The sequence below is a fragment of the Microplitis mediator genome, chromosome 9, assembly GCF_029852145.1.
Source record: "Microplitis mediator isolate UGA2020A chromosome 9, iyMicMedi2.1, whole genome shotgun sequence".
Taxonomy (NCBI): Eukaryota; Metazoa; Arthropoda; class Insecta; order Hymenoptera; family Braconidae; genus Microplitis; species Microplitis mediator.
In genome coordinates, this window is record NC_079977.1 from 19,122,688 (window position 1) to 19,148,814 (window position 26,127).

The 26,127-nt window shown below is 33.1% G+C and overlaps 1 protein-coding gene across 1 annotated transcript; it reads left to right on the plus strand.

The window, feature by feature from the left end:
* The first annotated feature begins 13,313 nt into the window (after window positions 1-13,313).
* LOC130675068 (cysteine-rich with EGF-like domain protein 2-B) lies at window positions 13,314-15,565 on the plus strand. Its single transcript, XM_057480532.1, has 3 exons — window positions 13,314-13,534; window positions 14,370-14,618; window positions 15,250-15,565. The coding sequence occupies exons 2-3, from the start codon at window positions 14,459-14,461 to the stop codon at window positions 15,504-15,506; spliced, it is 417 nt and encodes a 138-aa protein (XP_057336515.1). The 5' UTR covers window positions 13,314-13,534; window positions 14,370-14,458; the 3' UTR covers window positions 15,507-15,565.
* Window positions 15,566-26,127: the final 10,562 nt, after the last annotated feature.

Here is a 26,127-nt window from a genome sequence, read left to right on the forward strand (position 1 = left end):
ATTAAATCCGAATTCACTCCGCATTCATTCCGCCACTCGGAGTTCCGGAGTTTTAAAAAAATCACTCCGTATGCGGAGTGAATTGGGAGTTTTTTTTAGCGGAGTGATTGCGGAGTGACGCGGATTTTATTTCAGTCCCAATTTACTCCGGTCCGGAGTTTTAACATTGACATCAATTTATATTAATTTATATTAAACTGCTAAACAATGTGTGTGCTTGTGTGTGTTCGGATGTGTGCAAATATCTGCGTGTGTGTCCGCGTGTGTGCAAATGTGTGCATGTGTGCAAATGTGTGCATGTGTGCAAATGTGTGCGTGCGTGTGTATGCGAGTGCGCGTGTGTGTGCGTATCAGCTGATCAATTATGTAATACGCGAGTTATTACTTCGATTTTATTGAGTGGAGTTATTTTTTATAAATATTATTTACAAAACTCCGCTCCGGAGTGAATTTCACTCCGGAGAGATTAAATTAATAAAAAATTATCTACTCCGCGAAAACTCCCCTGTGGAGTAAATTTCACACCGAGGGGAGTGAATAATTAAAAATTCATCCACTCCGCATTCGCTCCGGATTTAATCCGGATTCACTCCGCGAATTTTTTACAGTGTATATGCATAACGACCTAATTACCCAGAAAGGAACGTTTTTATTATTTCATTCTGGAATTCGCCTGATAAAATTATATAAAGTTTTACAAAAATTTATGAGGTTTTGTAAATTGTCACTGTAAAGTATTAAAAAATTATATAAAATTTATTACAATTGTCTGAAATTTTTTAAAATTATAGAAAATTTTACAAAACTATAGATTTTTATAAAACTTTATAAAATATTACAGAAGCATCATTTCCCAGGTAATACTTTCAAATCTCAATGATTATCTACGGAGCCACCAGTAAAATCTAAAGATTTTTTTAAATTTTCGTAAAGCCGTATGTGGTACGGTATCAAATATCAGTTAGGGTCATTTTTTTAATATCAGCGGCATTTGCGCTGTTCTCAATGTTACCAAAATTAGGGGAGCGCGGTGTTGCCCCGGTCAGCGGGTCGTCCCGGTCACCCAAATTTTGAAAAGTCTATCATATAATAGATTTTGAATTTAATTTAACCTCATATTCTCATTGAATTAGGGGTAGTTTATGAGCCCTAACGTTGAAAATTAATTTCTTATTAATAATAATTAATAAATAGAAAATTGATCGACTTTTGATCTAAAAATCGAGGACATTACCATAAGGTTTTTTTTTATATATTTTACAAGAAGAAAAGAGCTCATAATTGATATGTATATTATCTACAGAAATTTCTCAATCCATTTTAATTTTTATAAAAGTATAATTTTCAATCCTATTTTTTTTTAATTCAGTTTATTTTCTCAAAAATTAGTTGGGGTCGTACCGATCAAAGTTATTGGGTCACATCGGTCAATTCATTTACTTGTTATTTCGACTGACAATTCGTGTGTTTGTTTAATAAAAATATTAACTAATATCTTATTTGATAAGCAATTAATTAATTAAAGTAAGCTTTTTAAAATTTAAGCTAAAAATTTCTTTGTTCATCAGGGGCATTTTCTTCTACAACATCGTAACATTTGTGTTACAATATTAATGAACAAATAAATAAATTATTGATGCCTCGTAAGTGAGTATAGAAAACGGAAAAAAGTTAAATGTTGTTAATTATTAATTTTACATTTTATTTTTTACTTCTTAAGTTTCAGTTGACCAAATAAAATTTTAATTCGATGAAATTTCAGCAATACGACTTTAGATTCTTAATTTTTTATTTGAAATTAACAGTGACCGGGATGACCCGCCAAATGACCGGAGCGACCCGACGTGTCAAACGTACAATTTTTTTAATTCATAAAATATTTCTATTTACTTTTATACTTTCATTTGTAAGCATGTGTCTTTGGTTCTCTAGATTCCGTGGAATAAGAAAACGTCCGTTTTATAATCTAATAAGGATAATTCAAAAATTTTGAAGGTTTATTTTTTAGGTGACCGGGGTGACCCCACGCTCCCCTACTGTAAATCCGTGCGTAAAGTTTTCAAAGATTACCCATGAATGATTAATTAATTTCCACGGGATTCGTGCCATGGCTGAAGTTTTAGAAATATTTTAATAAAATGTCTGTAGAATATTCTAAAAGCCCGATGAAAAAAGATTTTAGACGATTGTATAAAATTATACACTGTAAAAAGAGCGGTGTTAAAAATGGACTCATTTTAACTCCGCCCGGTGTTAAAATAAAATTACACCGGTGTAGGAGGAGTAATTCACCGGTAATAAAAATACCGGTGTGAAATCAGGGTAACCGGTGTAAAAGCGGAGTAAAATCGGTGTAAAAGCGGAGTAAAATCGGTGTAAAAGCGGGGTAACCGGTGTAAAAGCGGAGTAATACTGGTGTAAATGCGGAGTAATACCAGTGTAAAAGTGGGGTAAATTGCGTCCGCTTGGAGTATTAACTTTAAAGATTATAAAACACAAAAAATGTCAGTTCTCTATGAAAATTAATAAAGAATATTATTTATTAACAAGTACAGTGATCGAGTAAGTAAAAATATTCACAAAGTAAAATATTTTAACATCGGTAAAGAATATCTACACCGGAGACTTTTTTTTAACACCGGTACAGAATATTTACACCGGCGGCGGCGTTATTTTCACACCGCTTCCGGGGTATATTTAACACCGATAATTTTAACACCTACACTGATTGGACTTACCCCGGTGATTTTTTACAGTGTATACAAAAAATGGCCCGATCAAATGGTATACAACTGTATAAAAATTGTATACAATTCTATACAAATTATATACAATTCTATATAATTGCAATGAATAGAATTGTATATAATTATGTAGAATTGTATACAATTTGTATACACGTAAAGAATTTTTCGATAAAAATTACTCTCTAATTTCGAGTAATCCTGGGCCGTTGCAAAAAAATGGTATTTTTTGTTTTAAATTTAATATTTTTTGTTTAAATATTAACGTTGCTAGACTATGTTTTACTCTACTACTGAGTAATTTTTTAAAAGTCTTATATTTAATCGATTATTATGAATATCTCATCTTAATCTATTAATTTTTACTCCATGCGATTAATTTTTACTACCCAATATACCATTCTTTTAAACCCATTAACTGTTTGATGAAAAACTGCTTATAACTCGAATAAATTTTCTTATCTATGGGAGTAATTTTTACTCTAAACTGCAGAGTAATATTTCAGTAGTCTCCGTTAATCTTCGGTTAATATCGGCTTCAATTAAATGTCTGTTATTTTTCTCGCGACAACTTACATGTTACGCACACAAACGTAGGCTTGAAAAAAGAGACGATCTCTGTATCTTTCTATAACTTAATATTTATTTGAAAAAAAAAAAAATTGTATATTTTCATTTTCGACACAATAAGAGTAATTTTTTTTTTATTCTTTTTCAAAATATTTATTTTAAATCATATTCTAAGGCAATTAGATGGTTGTTAGATTTTTTATAGAAATTTCAGCCTATGAATTGTAATTTTTATTGTAATTCAATATAAATTTTATAAATTGAATAATCAACTTTTTATCATAACCTACGAGTAAAAATTGAATTAGAGAGAATTTATTTAGACATCCGCTAGGGGTAATTTTTACTCGCGATTGTGAGTAAAAATTAATCTGATTGATTTTTACTCACTGAAAGAGTAAAATTTCGTAATTAGAAAGTAAAAAGTCGTAATGGCCCAAGATTACTTGATTTAGAGTAATTTTTATAATAAATAACATGGCAATATTCATACGAAAATTATTTCCGTGTAGAATTGTATACAATTGGATCGGGCCATTTTTTCTATCCAATCATATATAGTTCTATATATATTGGTCTATATATAATTCTATTCAATTGTATAAAATCTTTTTTCATTGGAAGTGTATTACAATATTTTGTGAATTTTAGCAGCACTCGATTTAGCGCCAGTGTGCTAGAGAAGTTTTGATAAAGTATTATAGAACATGTTAAAAAATATCTTCTAGAATCCTCCGGTGTTTCGTAATTTTCAAGCTCTTTCTAGGGTTCGTCAATTTCTGAATTGTATTGCTAAAAATCTTGTAGCTGAATGTTTCAAGTATCATTGGGTTTTTCTTATGAATTTCTGAAGTTCTGTCAAAGTACCGATTGGTGCTCCAAAATGTCCTACGAGCGGAAAAGTTCTAAGGAAGAATCTCTCCGGGATTGATCAGAAACTGTTTTTTTTATTTTTTTTACATCGGATTGTCGTTCTTTCAGAGCCATTAGGTTCGTCTTGTAAAAGTGATTATGATTGTGAAAGAATTGAGTTTGCCAAATGTTCGAGAACTGAGATTTGTATATGCTCATTGAATACACTTGCTGTTAATGGAACATCCTGTGTACCAATTTTGAATGAATTCTGCGAAGATAATGCCGACTGCAAAGTGGATAACTCTGAGTGTTTTGATAATAAGTGCGAATGCAAATCATTGTTTCGAACTATTGCTAATACTCAATGTGAAAGACGTAAGTACAAAATTATTATATCTACATTATAAACTTGATAGTATATATTAATTATTACATCTTGTAGAACTAACGATAAGTTTTATAGTTGTGTGTCAGATTAGAGAAGCAAGTTGTAGATGAGTGATATCAATACACGAGAGCACAATACTAATTGTTATTTAATAATCAAACTAGTCGAATGTGGGTTCACTCACAATTATATTTCTGCAATTACAATACAGTTGGATTCCATTCACTTGAATTCTCCCCTTAACCTTGACCCCTACTACAAACTTCGCTATCTTCCATATGATACCCTAAATTTGCATGTGTCTTCGCATTATAATAAATGCATCATTCGTGTAGATACGAAAGCCAGTGCGTTGTAGTGTACTGTTTAAAGCAGAAAGGGCATTTGATAGATTGGAATTTCTAGGAAACTTCCGCTCCTTAGTAGATAAGTAGTCCAAGTTTATGTCATCCAACTGCTATTAGCCAATGACTCCGATTGTTTAACCCTAAGTTAATATCTTAAGAAAGTCATTTAACTGAACACCTCCAGCAAGTCTCTGACGGAAAATTAAAACGTGACTTGAACAGCATGAATTTCATGACAATACATTTTGAAGATTTCATCGAGTCTTACTCAAGATTCTTTCTAAAGACTTGGTAATCTGCTTGTAAATCAAATAAGTCTACATCTAATATGCTAGTATATCAGTCAGATTTATTCAAGATTGTAATGGGTCCACTTATTTCATCAATTTGATTGTGGTGTTGATATAACAAGGGCCCACACATGTGTCAATCTTAAAGGTGTCTTACGTACCTGATTAGCTATGCTCAGTAATCTCAGGACGAGGGTAACCCCGTATTGAACCACGCAGTATTAAAATTTGTTTCCGGAAAGTCTTTCATGGAAAATTGAAACGAGACTTAAAATAGATGTATTTGATAAGAATACATTTTGGAGATTTCAACAAGTCTTACTCAAGATTCTTTCTAGAAACTTGGTAATCTGCTTGTAAAACAAGCAAGTCTGACCTAACGAAATGTGTAAGTATCTCAGGCAGATTTACTTAAGAACCGTTTTCAGATAATTTTGTCCAAGCTTTTCTCTGAGATAAAAACCCTAAACGCTAAATAAAAACACAGACCCGATGCTTTACTCTATGAACTAGCGAAGTGCACTTCAATTTTTTGACAACTTCGATTTGTTTACGAGGAAAGCTTGGACAAAGTTTCCATTTACTGTACAAGTGCAACAAAGATAGTACCGTTTATCCACTTGAGTGCGAATAGAGAAACAAATGAAAACGCGTCTTAAGGTATTTTGCGAAAAGCACTTGCCGTAGACTTGGACAAGAGTGATTATGTAAACTTGTAAAAAACTTGAAATTTAGACTCCTAGGGATTTAAACTGTTATTTATATTTTGCTATATCCCTTATTTTTTTTTCAATTCTTAGCACACTTAGGCATGGATTGTCGAGAATCCGTAGACTGTCATGTCTTCCTAGACCACTCAGAATGTTCTGAAGAAAAAAAATGTGCATGTCGTCATGGTCATTATGAGATGAACGATACGACGTGTGCGCCAGCATTCAACGAAGCATGTGAATATGGAGAAACATGTGCACTCGCAAACTCTACTTGCATCAACCAGAAATGTCAATGCAAGCCTGGTTATGTTTATCAAGAATCCGAATGTGTGCCAAGTATATGATCTTATTCTATTTTCGATAAATTCAAAATTCAAGTCCTGTGTCAAACCGTATTTTTGTTATTTCCTGTAGAATATTTGGGAATGCCATGTCAAACTGAGGGAGATTGTCAGGAAATTGAATTTTCAACGTGTTCAGAAGATAACATTTGTGTTTGTAAAGTGAATTACGGGGGACCGGATTTATTTACTTGCTCACTACTTATAGGGGCTGACTGTTCAAAAGATGATGATTGTCTCGCTCAAAATTCTCGTTGTTTTCGTGAAAAATGCGAGTGCACGGAATATCATTCTGTTCATTCAAATGGTATCTGTACACTAAGTGAGTATGCTGATAATAAATAGAAATAAATTTCTGAATCACGCTTATAAATGAATATATATATATATATTAGGGTAGTCGTTAAAAATTGAATTTTATCAGGAGTCCCATAAAAAGCTTCTTTTGTAGTGAAAAAACACGTGGGGAATTCAGTTTTTTCGTTTTAAGTAAAAAGAACACGCGCCGACGGACGATCAAAGTTTATTTTTCGATACAATCGCGGTTTTTTTCAAATGTCTCATTCAATATGCAGATTAAAGGAAAAAACCATAGGACTAATTTTGTAGGCCATTTAATTTTTGACAGAAAAGGTCATGTTCATTTTTTTTTTCAAACGTGTATTTATGAAGATATTTTTAAAAGACTTTCTAGATCTCATCAATTGAACTTTTTAAGGATTACGAATGTTAAAAATTTATGGTAATCGTAACTATACTACTATAGTAAACATTACCATCGTCATGTATTATGAAGCTCGACCACTATCCACTAAACTGATCCATCTTATTAATGTTGAGTAAATCTTGATGTTAATCTGAAATACTATCATTCAATTTCGAGATTTGTGTGTTGCTTTTTTATGTAATAGTAGTAATTCATAACGACTCAATCCAAATTAAAACAATTTTTTATTTATTTTCCATTTACGTACACCTTTAAAAATAGTCAAAAATATCATTTTGACGAGCTTTAAAGGTATAAATGATTTCTTTCAAAACTTTAGGTTGCATGACTGTCAGAATTAATATAATTTAACTCATTTTACTTCAAAGATTTGATGTACTCATAACCCTGTCCCTTCTTCAACGAATTTCCTGTCGAATAAAATCATCCCTCGCAGATTTGAATCACGGTGGAAACACCGTGGAAGTGTAAACACCGTGGATCTACCGTGGTTACACGGTGGGTTTGTTCCATTTCACCACCGGGTACACAGTGTATCCACTGTGACTACGCGGTGCATCCACCGTGATTCCACGGTGGCTTTGTGCTATTTCACCACCGTGGTTCCACGGTGTATCCACCACGTAGTCACAGTGGAAACACCGTGTATACACAGTGGTCAATCCATCGCGGAATCACGGTGGATACACCGCGTAATCACAGTGGTAAAATGGAACAAACCCACCGTGTTTCCACCGTGATTCAAATCTGCGAGGGATTTCAAATTAATAAAATACTCTTACTCAATTTAAAATGCAGCATTACTTGGACATTCCTGTCGAAGTGACAGAGATTGTAGGCACATAAATCATGGAATATGTTCGAGAAATAAGATTTGTGACTGTTTATCAAATCACATCTGGGTGAATGCAACCTACTGTGCACCAGCGTTGAGGTCGTTTTGCTGGAAGGGTGAAATATGTGCAACTGATCATGCTACTTGTATTGATGATGAATGTCAATGCGATGAAAATTTTATACAGCAATCCAATAATCAGTGCATACCAAGTAACTAAATGAGTTTTAATAATAACAATACTCTCGTTTTAAGAATCCAGGAGGCGTTCCTCATAAGGGCGTTTCTGCTCGTGACATTTTGGAACATCCATACTTTTACAGAACTTTAGAAATTTCGAGAGGGCAGACTACAGTGCTTTAACAAAACTGATATAGAACATTAACAATGCTTTGGATAACGTTAGATTCGTTAAAAGGTTATAATACACTCTGGGAACATCCTACAGTTTTTTTTTTAAACATTTCTGGGCCATCGATCATAAAGCGAACACCGTAGAGACTCATGAAGTTGGAGAATCGTATTTAGAATCATTTACAACACTCCCTAGCGGATCCGAATTACGGTAAATACAGTGATTTACCGTAATTTGCCGTAATTTACCGTAATTTACGGTGCCTAGCAGAATTACCGTAAATTACGGTAAATTGCCTTAATTTACCGTAATTTTACGGCGCCTAGCATAATTACCGTAAATTACGGCAATTTACCGTCTTATTTATCGGCTTATAATCATAAAGAACTGATTACCCGGGAAAAAATTTTTTTATAAAATTTATATATTTTCATACTGAAAATGGCCTGGTTAAATTTTGTAAGGTTTTACAAAAATTGAGTGGACTGTTCGGGACATGTGATTTGTGTTAAATTTAACACAAATCACATGTCCCAAACCATCTACTCAATTTTTTGTGTTAATTTAACATATTACAATTGTGTCAAACAATAACACGAGCTTAGTGTTCAATAGATTAACACAAATATTTTGTTAATTAAACATTTTTTTTTGTGTAAGTCCAACAAACTTGTTGTGTTAAATATAACTTAAAAAGTATGTTAGATCTATATTTTTTCTACTGCAGTTTCAACAAACGAACATGTGTCAAATGAACTTAAGTATTTGGTAAAAATTCAACGCAAATAATGAATTGTTTTGACTCAAATTGAATGTAAATGGAACGCGCGTCTAGCATTGAATTTAACTTAATGACTATTTTAAAGTTAAATCGTACCAGTGTTGAAAAATGATAAGTTGACTTACACAATTAAAATGTCAATGTAACGTACGTCAATCTTAAAATGTTACCATAGAAATTCCATAAATTGTACTTCAAAAAAAATTAAAATCGGTATATCGGTTGACCCTGCAGGCCAGCCCTAAAACTTCTGACTATTGTTGAGCTCCTTGTTGTGAATACAGTTTTGAGCTCTTCAAGCTCGAAAATACTTTTGTATTTTGCCGGCGTTTTCGAAAGAAAACGTGTTTTTCCATTATTTCTCCAATGATATGTCTCAAACGAATTGACCGATTGAGACGTTCATTGATCGGATCAGTCGCTTCGAAGATCATCAAAGAAAACCGTTTTTCACCATTTCTTTCTCGATCGATATCTCTCGACCAACTAAACCGATTTTGATGGTTGAGACGGCAATCGACGCGTTTTATTTAATTCTAGAGCTGATTAGATTTCGGAATCGATCAATTGAGCCATTTCTGAAAAATTTCAAAAAAACTGAAATAGTATATTATTAATAGAAAAAATTTTTTGTTTCTTTATTTCTTCTATATCGTAGAGTCCATTTAATCGATCGATTTGGAATTTTCAGAAAAGTTGTCAGCTAACAAACTCAATCGATTGCCACCTCAACGATCTTGATCGGTCAATTCATTAAAAAGATATGAAGCGTTTACATCCATACACACACACACACACACACACACACACACACACACACACACACACACACACACACACACATACACACACATACACACACACACACACACACATACAGACACTCGGACATTCTTCTAAAAATAGTCGGAATAGCTTCCTATGACCTCAAAATGTTGACATCTGATGAAAACTCGATTTTCGAAAATCGAGGTGAAACCAATAACTAAAACTTAGTTACTATAACCAGTTACTTAAAAATTACTGCAAATCAGTGAATATTCACTGCATAAACAGTCCCAAGTATGCCACTTATTCAATCATTTGTATACTTGGGTCTATTTGTGCAGTGAATATTCACTGATTTACCGCACTTTTCATTGATTCATTTTAAGAGAGTATAGTCTTTAAAAATTCTGAAAAGTTTTATACAATTGTATAAAATTTTGTAAGACTATAAATTTTTTATGTAAAATTTTATAAAATTGTATCAAATCACATATAATTTTCTAAAATTCTATAAGAAAATTTTTTGTCGAATTCATGAAATTTTATAAAATTTTATATAATTGTTTAAAATTTCATAAAATTATTTATTATTTTTAGATGTTACATTAAAATTTTATAAAATTTCATAAAATTTTACAAAACTTTATAAAATTCTATCAAATTTTATAAAACCATTTTTTCCCGGGTAATTTTGCTCAAATCAAAATGATTACCTACGGAGCCATCAGCATAATCTAAGCAAATTTTCATAAAGCCGTATATGGTACGTTATCCAACTTCATTTGGGGGCATTTTTATGAATATCAGCAGCATTTGCGCAGTTCTTAATGTTCCAAAAGAATTACTGTCAAGTCGTGTGTAAAATTTTCAAATATCTTCCATGAATTATTTATTAATTTCTACGGGATTCGTGCCACGGCTAAAGTTTAAGAAATATTTTTAAAAAATATCTATAGAATATTAGAAAAGTATATTATAATATTTTGTGAATTTTAGCAGCACTCGATTTAGCGTCAGTGTAATAGTGATGTTCTGATGAAGCATTATTGAAGATGTTGAAAATTATCTTATAGATTCCTCTGGGGTTCTGTAATTTTCAATGCTTTTTCTAGGGTTCGTCAATTCCTGAATTGTATAGCTAAACATCTTGCAGCTGAAAGTTTAATGTATCATCGGGATATTCTTATGAATTCTTAAAGTTCTGTAAAAGTACCGACTGGTGATCAAAAATGTCCTACGAGCGGAAAAGTTCTTGGGAAGCATCTTTCCGGGATTACTCAGGAACTTTTTTTCTCACATCTGATTGTCGTCATTCCAGAGATATTAGATTCGTCTTGTGAAACTGATTCTGATTGTAACGGAGTTAAGTTTGCCGAATGTTCGACAACTAGGATTTGTACATGCTCATCAAATACATTTGCTGTTAATGAAACATCCTGTGTACCAATTTTAAATTTATTCTGCGTGGATGATGACGACTGCAAAGTGGATAACTCGAGGTGTTTCGGTAACTTTTGCGAATGCAAACCAACGTTTCAAACTATTTCTAATACTGAATGTAGAAAACGTAAGTTGAAAATTATTATATTTACCTTATAAACTTGATAGTATATATTAATTTTTACATCTTGTAGAACTAACGATAAGTTTTATAGTTGTGTGTCAGATTAGGAAGCAAGTTGTAGATGAGTGATATCAATACACGAGAGCACAATACTAATTGTTATTTAATAATGAAACTAGTCGAATGTTGGTTTACTTACAATTACATTTCAGCAATTACAATACAGTTGGATTCCATTCACTTGAAACTATTCCTTAACCTTGCCCCCTTCTAAAAACTTTGCCATCTTCCAGATGATTACCTGACCGTTGATCCGAGGACAATTAATCCGCGACAATTGATCCTTGCGACGATTGATCCGCCGATAAAATATACTCACACACATATAAATGTGAAAAATTACGCCCTTTTTTCACTAATTTTGTGTGCGTGTAACATAAAAAATATACTCACACACAAATTTTTCACATTTATATGTGTGTGAGTATATTTGATCGACGGATCAATCGTCGCAAGGATCAATTGTCGCGGATTAATTGTCGCTGATCAATTGTCCTCGGATCATCGGTCGTGTCACCCTTCTATATAATACCCCAAGTTTGCATCTGTCTCTTTATTATAATAAATGCGTCACTCGTGCAGATGCGAAAGCCTGTGCGTTGTAGTGTACTGTTTAAAGCAGAAGGGGCATTCGATAGGTTGGAATTTCTAGGAAAATTCCGCTCCTTCGTAGGCTAATAGTTCAAATCAATGTCATTTGACTGCTATCGGTCGATTAGTTCAATCGTTAATCCCTAAGTCACTATTTAAAGTAAGCTACCTAACTGAAGACCTCCACCAAGTCTCTTACGGGAAATTGAAACGAACTTGAAGAAGATGTATTTCATACCATTACATTTTGGAGATTTCATCAAGGCTTACTTCAAATTCTTTTTAAACACTTTATTATTATTATTTTTATTTTGATTATGTCCTTAATTTATTTTTTATTTCTTAGCACACTTGGGCATGGATTGTCGAGAATCCACAGACTGTCATGACTTCCTAGACCGCTCAGAATGTTCTGATGCATATAAATGTGAATGTCCTCTAGGATACTATGCAATAAGCAATGAGACGTGTGCACCAGCATTCAATGAAGTATGCGTACATGGAGAAATATGTGCACCCGAAAACTCTATTTGCATCAATCATAAATGTCAATGCAAACCTGATTATGTTTATCGAGGATCCAAATGTGTGCCAAGTATGTGATCTCATTTAATTTTCGATAAAATCAAAGTGTAAGTCCTTTGTCAAACTGTATTTTCGTTATTTACTGTAGAACTTTTGGACATGCCATGCCAAACCGAGAGTGATTGTGTGGGAATTCAATTTTCAACGTGTTCCGATGATAATATTTGTGTTTGTGAATTGAATTACGGGGGACGTGATTTATTAACTTGCTCACCACTTATAGGGGGTGAATGTATAGAAGATGATGATTGCATCATTCCAAATTCATATTGTTTACGTAATAAATGCGAGTGCATAGAAAATTATTCTGCTCATTCCAATGATCTATGTACACCGCGTAAGTTTGCTGATAATAATTAAAAATGAATTGCCGAATCGCATTTATAGATATATATATTCTTTTTAATTTCAAGTTTCACTAAACACTCTATGCCAGACATTAAACGACTGTGAACACATTCCAAACTCGATCTGCTCAAGGCGAAAGAGGTGTCAGTGTAGCGAAAATTTTATTGCAATAAGCGGCACAAAATGTGTGGAGCCTCTAGGTCAATTCTGTACAAAGAGTAAACCGTGTACTATTGAGAATTCTATTTGTATTAATAATAAATGTCAATGCGATATTGGTTTTGTCAAGCAGTCAAATGCTGAGTGCATACCAAGTTAGTATTAGATTTAAATGTTGAAATATCTGAATTTAAACTTCTCTGCTCATGTTCATGTATATTTAAGTTATGAGAGATGATTATTTTTATGAATCATCTATTTTTTTGACAGTAAGACCTACTCAAGTTTGCAATACAAATCACGATTGCCCAGGTAGGGGACAAGAGTGTTCTAGTCGAAAATGTGTTTGTAAAGCTAATCATATTGCATTGTCGAGCATAGAATGCGCACCAGTTTTGGATGGTTATTGTGTAAGGGACAAGGATTGCTACGTCAAGAATTCAGTTTGTCTATCAAATAGATGTCAATGTGAATTCGATTATTTGCCGAATTCTAAGTATGAGTGTGAATCCAGTGAGTATAAGTTCTAATTTTGAATTCTAAGTATACAAGTGAAGTAACATTAATTTTGATCACAAGCTACTATAACTGTTGGAATAATAAGTACAGATCAAGATATACTGAAAAAAATTAAAAATCATCTTAGATATTATCAACTTCTCGCTAAAAAAATCATAAATTTGAAAAAACGTCTGGGCAACAGTTGTCCTCGCTGGCCAGCCCCAATACTTTCCGCTGTTTTCGAGTCCAAGAAGCTCGAATACATTGTTGTAAATGCATTTTCGAGCTTTTTGAGCACGAAATTACTCTTGGATGTTATCATCATTAAATTAAGTGTTAGTATAATAAAATTTAAGTCTATGGGAGAATTTTTAAGTTAACTTGGTTGAGACATTAAAATTTTACTTAAGGCTCCAGTACGAAATATTAAGAAAGATATCGAAATAGTCTTATGTGAAGCTTTGCCTTCGAGGACTTTACCTAGTAAACTTTCCATCGCAGTGCAGGTGCGCTTATGAGAGAGAAAGACAGATACTTGTTTATCCGTTTGTTTTTACTTCTATTTCACTTTCTCTTTTTCCGCTGTTTTCGAGCTCTTCCACCTCGAATATGTACTTTAACGAAATTAGTTTCGAGCTGAAGGAGCTCGAAAACAGCGGAAAGTTTTGTGGCTGGCTTTTGCAGGGTCAACCGGTACTCAGATTCATTTTCTTTGAATTCTACGTCTGAAAATTCAGACAGGTTCACCGTAAAAATTGACTTTGATCCACCTCCTGATTTTCAAAAATGTAGTAAAATATTGTTCATGGTATTTCATTTTATAATACTCATTTAATACTTTATTCAGTTTCGTTAGGAAAAGTGTGTTCGGTGGATACGGATTGTGAAAAAATTAAAAATTCAAGATGTTCAGCAGAAAATATATGCACATGTGGTATGAATTACTTTGCAGTTTATGAAATTCGTTGTCTACCAACTTTAAGTGGATTTTGTTTAAATGATAACGACTGTTATTCTGATTCATTCCGTTGTACTGATAATCAATGTCAATGTAAAAGTAATTACACAGGAGTATCCGTTGACAAATGTGTTGAAAGTAAGTACAATTTAATCATGGTTAATTGGAGAAATCATGAAGTTTATTAGGAAATCCAGCAATTAAATTTATTTTCATGATACCAGCATCGAAACTTCAAATTTGAGTGTCTCTACAGCCGATCGAACCAAGCTAGTTCATAGCCGATGCTGCAATCAATTACTAGCGAATTTGTAATTCACAAACAGTAGGCAGAAACATTCGTGTTTATTTGCAACCTGATTACTCTCATTTGTTTGTTTGTCACTTCAGTTTACTCATTCCATTTTTCAAGTAACACGTTTAATTAACCATATAAAATTACTAAAAATGAGTGAAAATAATATTTTTGTCTTATTTACTATCTAGTAAGTGACAGTAAGTCACAGATTTTTCATTCTCTAACAGTTCTCCGCATCGTCGGCTTGAAATTAACTTGTTTCTTACTGGCTGCTGACACCGAATCTTGCAGTTCCGATGCAGGCAATCATGAAAAATATAGTGCGTGACTCAGGATGAAACATGATTTCAGACTGCGGGTGATGTAAGCTCTCGTCTACAATTCGGGCAGCAATCTTCACCCTAGCCTGAAATCGCCTTATTCCATCTCTTTTTATACAATATACTGTGATTTATGAATTGGTCTTTACAGCTCACTTGGTTAGTTCTTGTACTGATGTCTCGGAATGCAGTGATTCATGGCATTCAGCCTGTTCACTTGAAGGAAAATGTATTTGTGCATTAAATAATATAGCAACCAAAACTTCAACATGTCTGCCAATTTTAAACGGATATTGTTGGAAAGATGATCAATGCATGGTTATGTACTCTGTTTGCAATAATTTCCGATGTCAATGCAAACCAAATTTCATCGCTGTCGCTAATAATCTATGCATGCCAGTTAACTAAAAGAAAATCTGAGTAACAGTGGATCCTATGAACCATTTTCAACTTTGTTTCTGTAGATTAGGTGTTCTATCATTTACAATAGAACATTGTAACACTCAATAAAATTAAATATCATCATAAAGAGTTTTTCTTCTTAATCCTTTAATAAAAAATTTATGAAATATTAGTCACCCTTTTCCGAATACCTGATTACTATCTGATTCCGCTTGAAGACAGCGGAAAAATAGGTGACAGGTAGGCAAAATGGGATCGCTAAAGAAATAGTGGATTAGCGAATTCTGATACAGTCGATCCTTTTTATTGACTTATATTTGAAGTTATTGAATAAAACTATTAGTTGCCACAGAAATAGATCACTTCCATAAAACGTTTGAAAAATTTTTTTTTAGTCAAAAAAATGACTATTATAAGATTGGTTATTTATAATCAAAGAAAACAGAGATCTGCATGATACAGATGCCTGGAAAACAAAATCATTTAAGATAAGTATTTTGTATAAAATTCAATCATAGCAAACAAGACACCGTATGTTTTTTTTCGTGGTCAACAATATTTCGAGTTCATTAACAATTCCTGTAAGAAAATTAAAAACAAAAATAAGGGTCAATCAAATTGTACAAAAATTATGATAAGAACTAAATGACAGTCATCACGGTACAGAGTGAAAGTAGTTTTGAGTTAGACCATAACCTTAAAATATGAAATATTTGATAAAACATCAGAGAACAATAATTTCTGTAATGTTTTTCTGACGATAGATTCTAAAATAACAAACCGATTACAATAAATTGTGCAGCAATCGAAAAAGACCGTAAAGGTGAAGACCTGGTATATTTTTTTAACCGTTCAGTACATTCGATTGTAAAGTTTCCATGAAAAACGTTATTTTTAGAATTTTAGAATCAATTGAAAATTGTTATCGACGCGTTTTATCAAATTCTTATGCTGATTAGATTTTGGAATCGATTCATCAAGTCGTTTCTCAAAAAGTTTCAAAAAAATCAGAAAAATTTTTTTTTATATTTTAAGAAAGAACCATCTAAATCAATTAATTTATTAAAAATAGTAGAATGATTACACACACATACACTCACACGTACATACACGTTGAAAAAAATTCGAACTTGACCATCTTGCAAAAAGGAATGCTTACTATCTGTATGTGATAATCGTTATCATGCTTCGAATTTAACTATTCATTTCGCTTATAGTAATAATTACTATTGCCGATAGTAATAGTTACCATCTAAACAGTAATGTAAGCTACTCTTTCCTGAATACTGAGCCGTTCGCTCGGTAGGCATCTTGAGGCCTGCAGCCTCTGACGTCAGGAGCTACCCCCAGCCTGTGAAGGTTCACCTTCACTAGAGAAGGGCAAGATGGACATTGAGGCGGACGAAGAAGAGGCATTCCGACAGAGCCCTCCGAGAGGACCCAACGTGACGTCATCTAGCTATACTCACCCTTTCCCTTATTACGTTATTATTATTAACTGTTCATATTATACGATCAGCTGTAAAGTTTAATAATGTTTAATTGTTAAATAAATATTTGGTTCTATCTACTAGCAACCCGGGAAAAAATGATCAGACCTGACCATGCCTGTTCATGTATGATCAGGCCTGAAATTAGACCTGATCATGCCTGCTCATGTATGATTAGGCCTGAAATTAGACATGATCAGGCCTGATCATACCTGTCCATGCCTGTTCATGTCTGTCCATGTCTGAAGCGTTGAATACACTCAGGCCTGATCATGCCTGTTCATACCTGTTCATGTCTGTCCATGTCTGAAGCGTTGAATACACTCAGGCCTGATCATGCCTGTTCATACCTGTTCATGCCTGGTCATGTCTGAAGCGTTAAATACGCTCATGCCTGATCATACCTGTCCATGCCTGGTCGTGTCTGAAGCGTTAAATACGCTCAGGCCTGATCATACCTGTCCATGCCTGTTCATGCCTGGTCATATATGTTCATGTCTGTTCATGGCTGTTCATGTCTGCTCATAGATCTAAAATTTTGTTGACCAAGAATCTATCACGTATAAGATTTTTATTACTTGAAGTTCATACGAAACTTACTTTTCAACTAAATCTCTTAGGTCAGTGGGTAGCGAGTTACACTTTCGAGCGCAAGGTCCACGGTTCAAATCCTGCACACGCCCGAATTTTTTATTTTTTTTATTTTTATAGCAATAATTATATACATGTATAATTGAATATAGTTATACATAATTATATATAATTATATAGGGCCATTTTTTATATATAATTTTTTTACCCGGATGGGCATGAACAGACATGAACATACCTGATCAGACCTGAACATGCCTGATCAGGCCTGGTCAGGCATGGTCATTTTTCATGTCTGATCAGGCCTGAAGACTCATGCCTGTTCATGTCTGATCAGATCTGATCATTTTTTCCCGGGAAGTGAAATATAAATGTGTATCTTTCTTACAGTACTATTTTCTATATCTGAAAAATTTTTAAATTTTGCCTTCTGAGATAGTAATGAGTATCATTTAGGATAAGAATGCTTGCCATCTGCGACAGGAAAAATTACCATAAAAGAATGAGAATCATTAAACTGTAAAGATAGAAATAGGTATTTTTTTGAGATGGGAAGTATTACCACTTTTTTTTCAGTGTGTACAGAATGTTAGACATCATTTTGAAAATAGTCATGTAGTTTCCTAGGACCTAAAAACGTCAACATCTAACAGAAACACAATTTTTGAAATTCGGGGTGAAAATAAAAATTCCCCGAATTCATCGAAAATCGCCGATTTTCGTAACAGAAAGTTAAGTATTTCGAAAAAATCTGTCTATCAGTTGACCCTGTGGGCCAGCTCCAAAACTTCTCGATGTTTTCGAGCTCGAAGATACTTTTGTGTGCTATTGTTTTCGAAAAAAAAAACGTTTTTTACCATTTATTTCTTCAATGATATCTCTCGAGCGAATTGACCGAATGAGATGGTTGAGGCGGCAAGTGACGCATATTATTAAGTTCTACGGCTGATTTGATTTTGAAGTCGATCATTCAACTCGTTCCGGAGAAATCTATAAAAAAATTTTTTTTGTTATTCGCAAATTCGAAATGAATATATGACAGTCTATTTTGAGCTGCAGATTCTAGAAACACCGAATATTTCAACTTTCTGACATCTGAATTAGTATAGGCGTGTGAAATTTTAAAATACTCGCAACTACTATAACAAAAAAACCTAAAATTTATTTCTTATCATGTAAAACTTTGAAATAATTAATTTTTATATTATTGGTTTTAATACGTAGTTATTAAAAAAGTCTATGGTAGGTCTATTATTTATCAATTTTTAATTATCAGTTTTTAAGTATACCTTGAAGCACAGTAATATTTCTATGTGGGAAGTCATTAGACTTTGTGACATTGAACTAATTAAACCTCAAATCACTGAAAGCAATCAACTAGTAAAAAATAATTCTCTTCTGTCTAAAGTACGTGACCCTTGTAGCAGTGGTTTTAGTGTGGAAATAATTAATTCTTTAAAGCTTGATTGGTTTTATTTCACCAATCATACTGGATAAAATTGGTATACAATGTCAATGCAACATTTATTCTACACTTTGCATATATATTTAGCTGCATTGACAGTATGGATGATTTGTGCACAGGAAAAAAATGGAAGTGGGATTAATCAGTGCGCCAAAAACAATGAAAAAGTAAAATTCTATAAGTAATAATTTATGAATGAGATATAGTAGGAAAGAAAAAGGCACCTTTGAATACTTTCATCTTATTTATTTATTACTTTTAATGTGATAAAATATGTAATATCTTTTACGTCTTAATCGATAGATTGTTAATTTGAGATAAAAGAATTTTGTTCAAAGGTGGGGCATCTCGGAACAAGCCTGGGGCAGGTTTGAACAATCTATAAGTCCCACCAAATAAATTACTATCATTACATTCATAATTTTTAATATCATTCTTATTTTTCATAAGTAAGTTTTACATTTATTAGTTCAATTAAAATTTATAAAATCTTTGAGATAATTATAAGTGAACGAAGTTATTATATAGTTATTAAATCTTTGACATCAATAACTGTACTTATAAATGTAATTTAATAATCTGGCTTACGAGACTTATTTCATAATGTTAATCGTTATACGTAGATTTTTCTTAGGTATTCCTTACCCGGGAAAAAATGATCAGACCTAATCAGACATGAACAGGCATGAGTCTTCAGGCCTGATCAGACATGAAAACTGACCATGCCTGACCAGGCCTGATCAGGCATGTTCAGGTCTGATCAGGTATGTTCATGTCTGTTCATGCCCATCCAGGTAAAAAAATTATATATAAAAAATGGCCCTATATAATTATATATAATTATGTATAACTATATTCAATTATACATGTATATAATTATTGCTATAAAAATAAAAAAATAAAAAATTCGGGCGTGTGCAGGATTTGAACCGTGGACCTTGCGCTCGAAAGTGTAACTCACTACCCACTGACCTAAGAGATTTAGTTGAAAAGTAAGTTTCGTATGAACTTCAAGTAATAAAAATCTTATACGTGATAGATTCTTGGTCAACAAAATTTTCGATCTATGAGCAGACATGAACAGACATGAACATATATGACCAGGCATGGACAGGTATGATCAGGCTTGAGCGTATTTAACGCTTCAGACATGAACAGGCATGAACAGACATGACCAGGCATGGACAGGTATGATCAGGCCTGAACGTATTTAACGCTTCAGACATGAACAGGCATGGACAGGTATGGTCAGGCATGGACAGGTATGATCAGGCATGAGCGTATTTAACGCTTCAGACATGAATAGACATGAACGGCCATGAACAGGCATGACCAGGCATGAACAGTCATGGACAGGTATGATCAGGCCTGAGCGTATTTAACGCTTCAGACATGAACAGGCATGAACAGACATGACCAGGCAGGCATGGACAGGTATGATCAGGCATGAGCGTATTTAACGCTTCAGACATGACCAGGCATGAACAGGCATGACCAGGCATGAACAGTCATGGACAGGTATGATCAGGCCTGAGCGTATTTAACGCTTCAGACATGAACAGGCATGAACAGACATGACCAGGCATGGACAGGTATGATCAGGCATGAGCGTATTTAACGCTTCAGACATGAGCAGGCATGAACAGGCATGGACAGGTATGGACAGGCATGATCAGACCTGACTGTATTTAACGCTTCAGACATGAACAGGCATGATCAGGCCTGAGTGTATTCAACGCTTCAGACATGAACAGACATGGGCAGGTATGATCAGGCCTGATCATGTCTAATTTCAGGCCTAATCATACATGAACAGGTATGATCAGGTCTTATTTCAGGCCTGATCATACATGAACAGGCATGGTTAGGTCTAATCATTTTTTCCCGGGTACTCAAAATCTGAGACGTTGGCTTAAATCAGAAATCTATACAATATATTCAAGATTGAGTTGCTTTCCCAACTACTTTACGCGATAGAATATGGTACCAACTGTCCCTGGTGGAAAAACCGATTCACTTCAATAGGATTTCAATGGAAATTTCCGATTGAATCCTATTGGAGTGAATCGGAATTTTCCAACAAATTTATTAGTTTTCGATTAATACCGATTAAATCTAATTCAAAATTTTTAATCGAAATGAATCGATTCTTTTTGGAAAATAATAACGAAATAAGAATATTATTTTACGATCCAAACCGATTCATTCCGATTAAGTATTTTGAATAGGATTCAATCGGAAAATAATATTTTTGTCATATCAACCGCGAAAGTTGGATTTTCAAGCAACATACAGAGGGCGCAAACTATACGATTTCTGGCAATCTATAGTTTGGTTAACTTTTCGTTAAGGGAAAAGTGACCTCTCTCTATCTGTCTCTACATTCCTACACCACTTGAAACATTTTTGACTGTTTCTCTCTCAAATTCAACTTCCGCAGTTGATATGACAAAAAATTTTGTTCGATACTTTATGCTCAAAGGTAAGACCCCTGACCGACTTGCGGGCACGCGTTTGGGGCAATGGATACATTCTCATCAAGACCTCGTACTATATCCGGTCTTGATAAGAAAGCGCCCATAGCCTCAAACTCGTGACGTCACTTCAAGCCGTCAGAATCCCTACCGTTCCGTATACGTATCGACAATAACTATTTTATTTTTATGAACTTTTTCTGATTTAAACCGATTCATTCCAATTTTACTCAATCGGATGCCGATCGAACTCAATCGGAATTCTTAACCAGGGCGTAATATTATGAACATTTGTAGCATCACTTAGATGCATCGTCGTATTAATTACATATATTATAGCTTTTCGTGTATCATTTTCATTAAAACTGCTTGTCCACTTTTATATTGTGATTCCTAGCCATAATTGACCTTCAAATTAAAAATTTATGTAACAACCATAAATTATGGATCATATATTTTTTTATTCTAATAATTTGAAAGGTAAGAAAATATACACAAATTATAATTACTTTTATTTATTTAAACGTGTCCCCCCCCCCGTTTTTTGTTCAAAGCTGCCCCAATAGCATACTTGACGTAAACAATTTATATAAGCTAATTGAAAATCAATAATATTGAAATTACCCGGGTCGAAAAATTTGATCTGATTTGAGTCTAACTGGACTGTATTTGGACTACTTGGTCTGTTAATGAACTTCGATAAAAATTTTAATCTGTTTTTGATCTACCCGGACTGAAAAATTTGACCTGATTTTAGTCTGATTGGACTTTTTGATCTGATTTTGATCTTTTATGAAAATTTTAAGCTGTTTTCGACCTGCTACTTTAAAAAACAAACGAGTTACGAGCAGACTAAATTAGAGTAATTCGTGAACTTTAAAAAATTTTAGTTCTGAAAATTTACAAGGACAAAACTAGATTAAATCATGGACTTATAAAATTTTTATTTATGGGCAATATTTATGAAAAAATATTGAGTTGCAGAATTGATTATGTTTTATTTACTATCTTTTGTTTGAAAATGTCGGCAGTTGATGAAAATTTGACAGCTTAATTTTTTAGTTGTCTTCATTGAATATTTATATCATTGAATAAAAATGATAAAACAACTCTTGAAATGTCAAGAATTGTCTCTTATTCACTGGATAAAATTGAAAATATTTTGGCATAAGAAAACATCAAAATTCTTGTGCTACGGAGAAAAATGTTGGCTCGAAATCTATCAATTTTTATTATGCTGTCAACCAAACTTGAAACAGAAAGTAAAGTATCCAAAAAATTACTATATGCTCTTGTAAAAAATTATTATGCTGCATCAAAATTATTGTAATGTATGGAAGTAATTGATATTGAAGCTCATCGATAAGTTTCTCGCGCGTAATAAGTAATGTGATACAGTATAATCATTTTTTGTAAGAGCACGATAATTTTTTGGATGCTTTACTCCCTGTTTCAAGTTTAGTCGCCAGCATTGTAAAAATTGGTAGGTTTCGAGCCAACACTTTCTCTGTATGACATCTTATTATGGAAGCGCATTAGCATGTTTTAAATACCAAGAAAATTAAAATAAATTAATAAATCTAGATTATTATTATTATTATTATTTATATTTATAAAAAGTCCTGTATTTGTCCTTAAAAACAATTGAACACAGACTAAATATTATAATAAAAAAGTCTGTTTTTAGTCTAAACGCGATTTAAAACAGACTAAATATCATACGAAAATAAGTCTGATATTAGCCTGGATAAGGAATAGTACGGGCAAAAACAGATTAAATTCTTATATAAAATAAATACGATTTATAAACTTGAATTAAAGGAAAAATATTTGAATTTATCATTTATTTTAAAACAGATCTAACTTTTTGACCCGGGTATTTATTTTAATTAGATAGTAAAAGATATACAAATTAAATTACACTTCATACATTTTTGAATCTATAACTATTTTAACTATGAGATGCATACATAAAAAAAAATATTGTAGAATCGCAGCGTGAAATCAACTATTAATTGTAGGTTAAGTTTAACCCGAAAAATAAAACAATTATTGATGGATTCTAGTTTGCAGCTGTGTTGCTATCTTAAATTTAACATTCACGGTTGGAAAACTTCTTTTTTTTTCTTTTCAATAAACGTTGTTTAAAGCTACCTTTATTCGAAGCTGTCCCCTTTAACCTTATATTATATAACAATGAATGGAACAAGATGATTTCAGACTAGGGCGAATTTGGCTGCCCGAGCCGTAGGTGGGGGCTGACTTCATCAGTTGTCTGAAATCGTGTTGTTGATTCTAAGTAACACACTATATTTTCCATGATTACCTGCATGGAAATTTCAAAATTCAGTGTCAGCAGCCGGTGAGAAACTAGTTAATTTCAAGCCGATGATGCGGAGAACTGTTAGAGAACGAGAAATCTGTGATTTGCAGTCACTTATAAGATAATTAATAAGACCAAAAAATTGTTTTTATTTATTTTTAGTAATTTGCTTTGGTTAATTTAAAACGTCACTCAAAAAATACAATGAGTACACTAAAGTAAGAAGCAAGAAATGATAGTACTCAAACTGTGTACAAAGCTAGATGACGAAACGTTTGCAAATACTGGGATCTAGATAGCTGGGAAAATTCAAGTGATTTTCTATGCTCGTTATTATAATTTATATTTATTACATAATCGTAAAATTCACTATATTTACATTCACATTAATTTTATTATCACAGTTATATTTATTTATTCGAGTCTATATAAACTTAATTTGCAGAAGCGCGGTAAAAGTAAATCACTTTTAGGTTCCCTGATTAAAAAAGTGAATTGAAAAGTATTAAAAATTATTTCAATTCTTTTCAATCCCTCGGCGGTTTTGGAAAGTATTGAATGGAATTGAAATTTCGATCGTTTGAATACTTTCCAATTCCAAAGTGGAATTCGAAAGTATTGAAAAGAATTCAATCTTTCATCATTTCAATACCTTCCAATTCCAAAGTGGAATTCAAAAGTGATCCGAAATATCGGATTATTTAGGTATTGAGAAGGATTCGGAAAGATTCAAAAATTTCAATTCATTTCAATCTTTTTCAATCCCACACATGACCCGAAATATCGGATTATTTAAGTATTGAGAAGGATTCAGAAAGATTCGAAAATTTCAATTCATTTCAATCTTTTTCAATCCCACACTTGATCCGAAATGTCGGATTATTTAGGTATTGAGAAGGATTCAGAAAGATTAAAAATATCAATTCATTTGAATCTTTTTCAATTCCTCGGAAGTTCAGAAATTCTTTTATTATTTTGGGATTGAAAAGTATTCATTTTATGTCAAAATGAATACCTTGGGGTATAGAAAGTATTCGAAAGGATTCATTTCTCATCTTTTTCAATACTTTTCAATTCACTTTTTTAATTAGGGTTAAGCACATGCATGCCATGCGGTCGAGAATTCAACGCCGAGAACGGATGCTGAATTTATCAAAACCGCGATGCAAAGTTGAAACCGAACACTGATGACAATGGAATTAATGTCACTATAACAAACTAAAAAGTAATTAGTGTAATTTATAGCAAGATTGATTACTTTTAGCGAGATTAGAAAAAGCAAAGATAACTTGTTAGAAAACGTGGTTTTTGCAATAAGAGAGCAAAAGCAATAAAAATTAACAAAAGATAAGCTAGAGAGCGCCTGTTGCACAAGTTTGCGACTGATAGGACTCCACGTGGCGCAACTAGCAGGCTTAAGCGGGGCTGAATCGATGGTGCAGAGATCTACGGTACGTGCGATCGAAGCGACGGCTGAGAGAAAGCGAGGGAGATTTGAACAAACTGCGAATGAACATTAAACATAACAAGCACCGTGCTAAAACAATTGTGTTTCTGCCTACTGCATAAAAGTGATTGTGAATTACGAATTCATTAGTAGTTGTTTGCTGCATCGGCTCGAAATTAGCTCGTTTCAACTGGCTTTAGAGACACTGAAACTTGAAATTTCGACGCTGGTATCGTGAAATTCTCAACTCTAATGTTAATGATATTCATTTAATTTATTTAGTGTAATCCTCGAAATTCAATAGCGTGCTGTGATGATAATTTCACCTGTGAACTGAAAGAATCGAGGGGTGAATTCTTCTGTGGAGAAAAAGGTAACGAACTCAGATGCCCTGGTGGATCCAAATGACGGTAAATTACTGTAATTTACCACATTTTGCTACAATTTATGCTAAAATAGGTACTTCTTCGGCAAACATGCTGCATTTTGCGGTAATTTACAGTATTTTACAGCGACTTATAGCATGTTTACCGTAAGCACCATATGCTATTCTACTCTTACAGCTTTTAACGCGTAATACTTTGCTTTACATAAAAGTACTGACGGCTTGCCGCATTTTTTAAGTTAATTGACGTTATTTCACCGCAAATTCAAGGTAAAATACCACATGATTGACTTAAAATGTCGTATCTATAGAAAGAATAAACACACGCATGGAGGGAAAATTATAGTATCCGTTTCTAGTCCATTGATAACATATCAAACCACAACGTTATGGTAATAATTATGGGATTTATGGAATACACTCCCATAGTCTTCAGGAAAAGTGACTATATG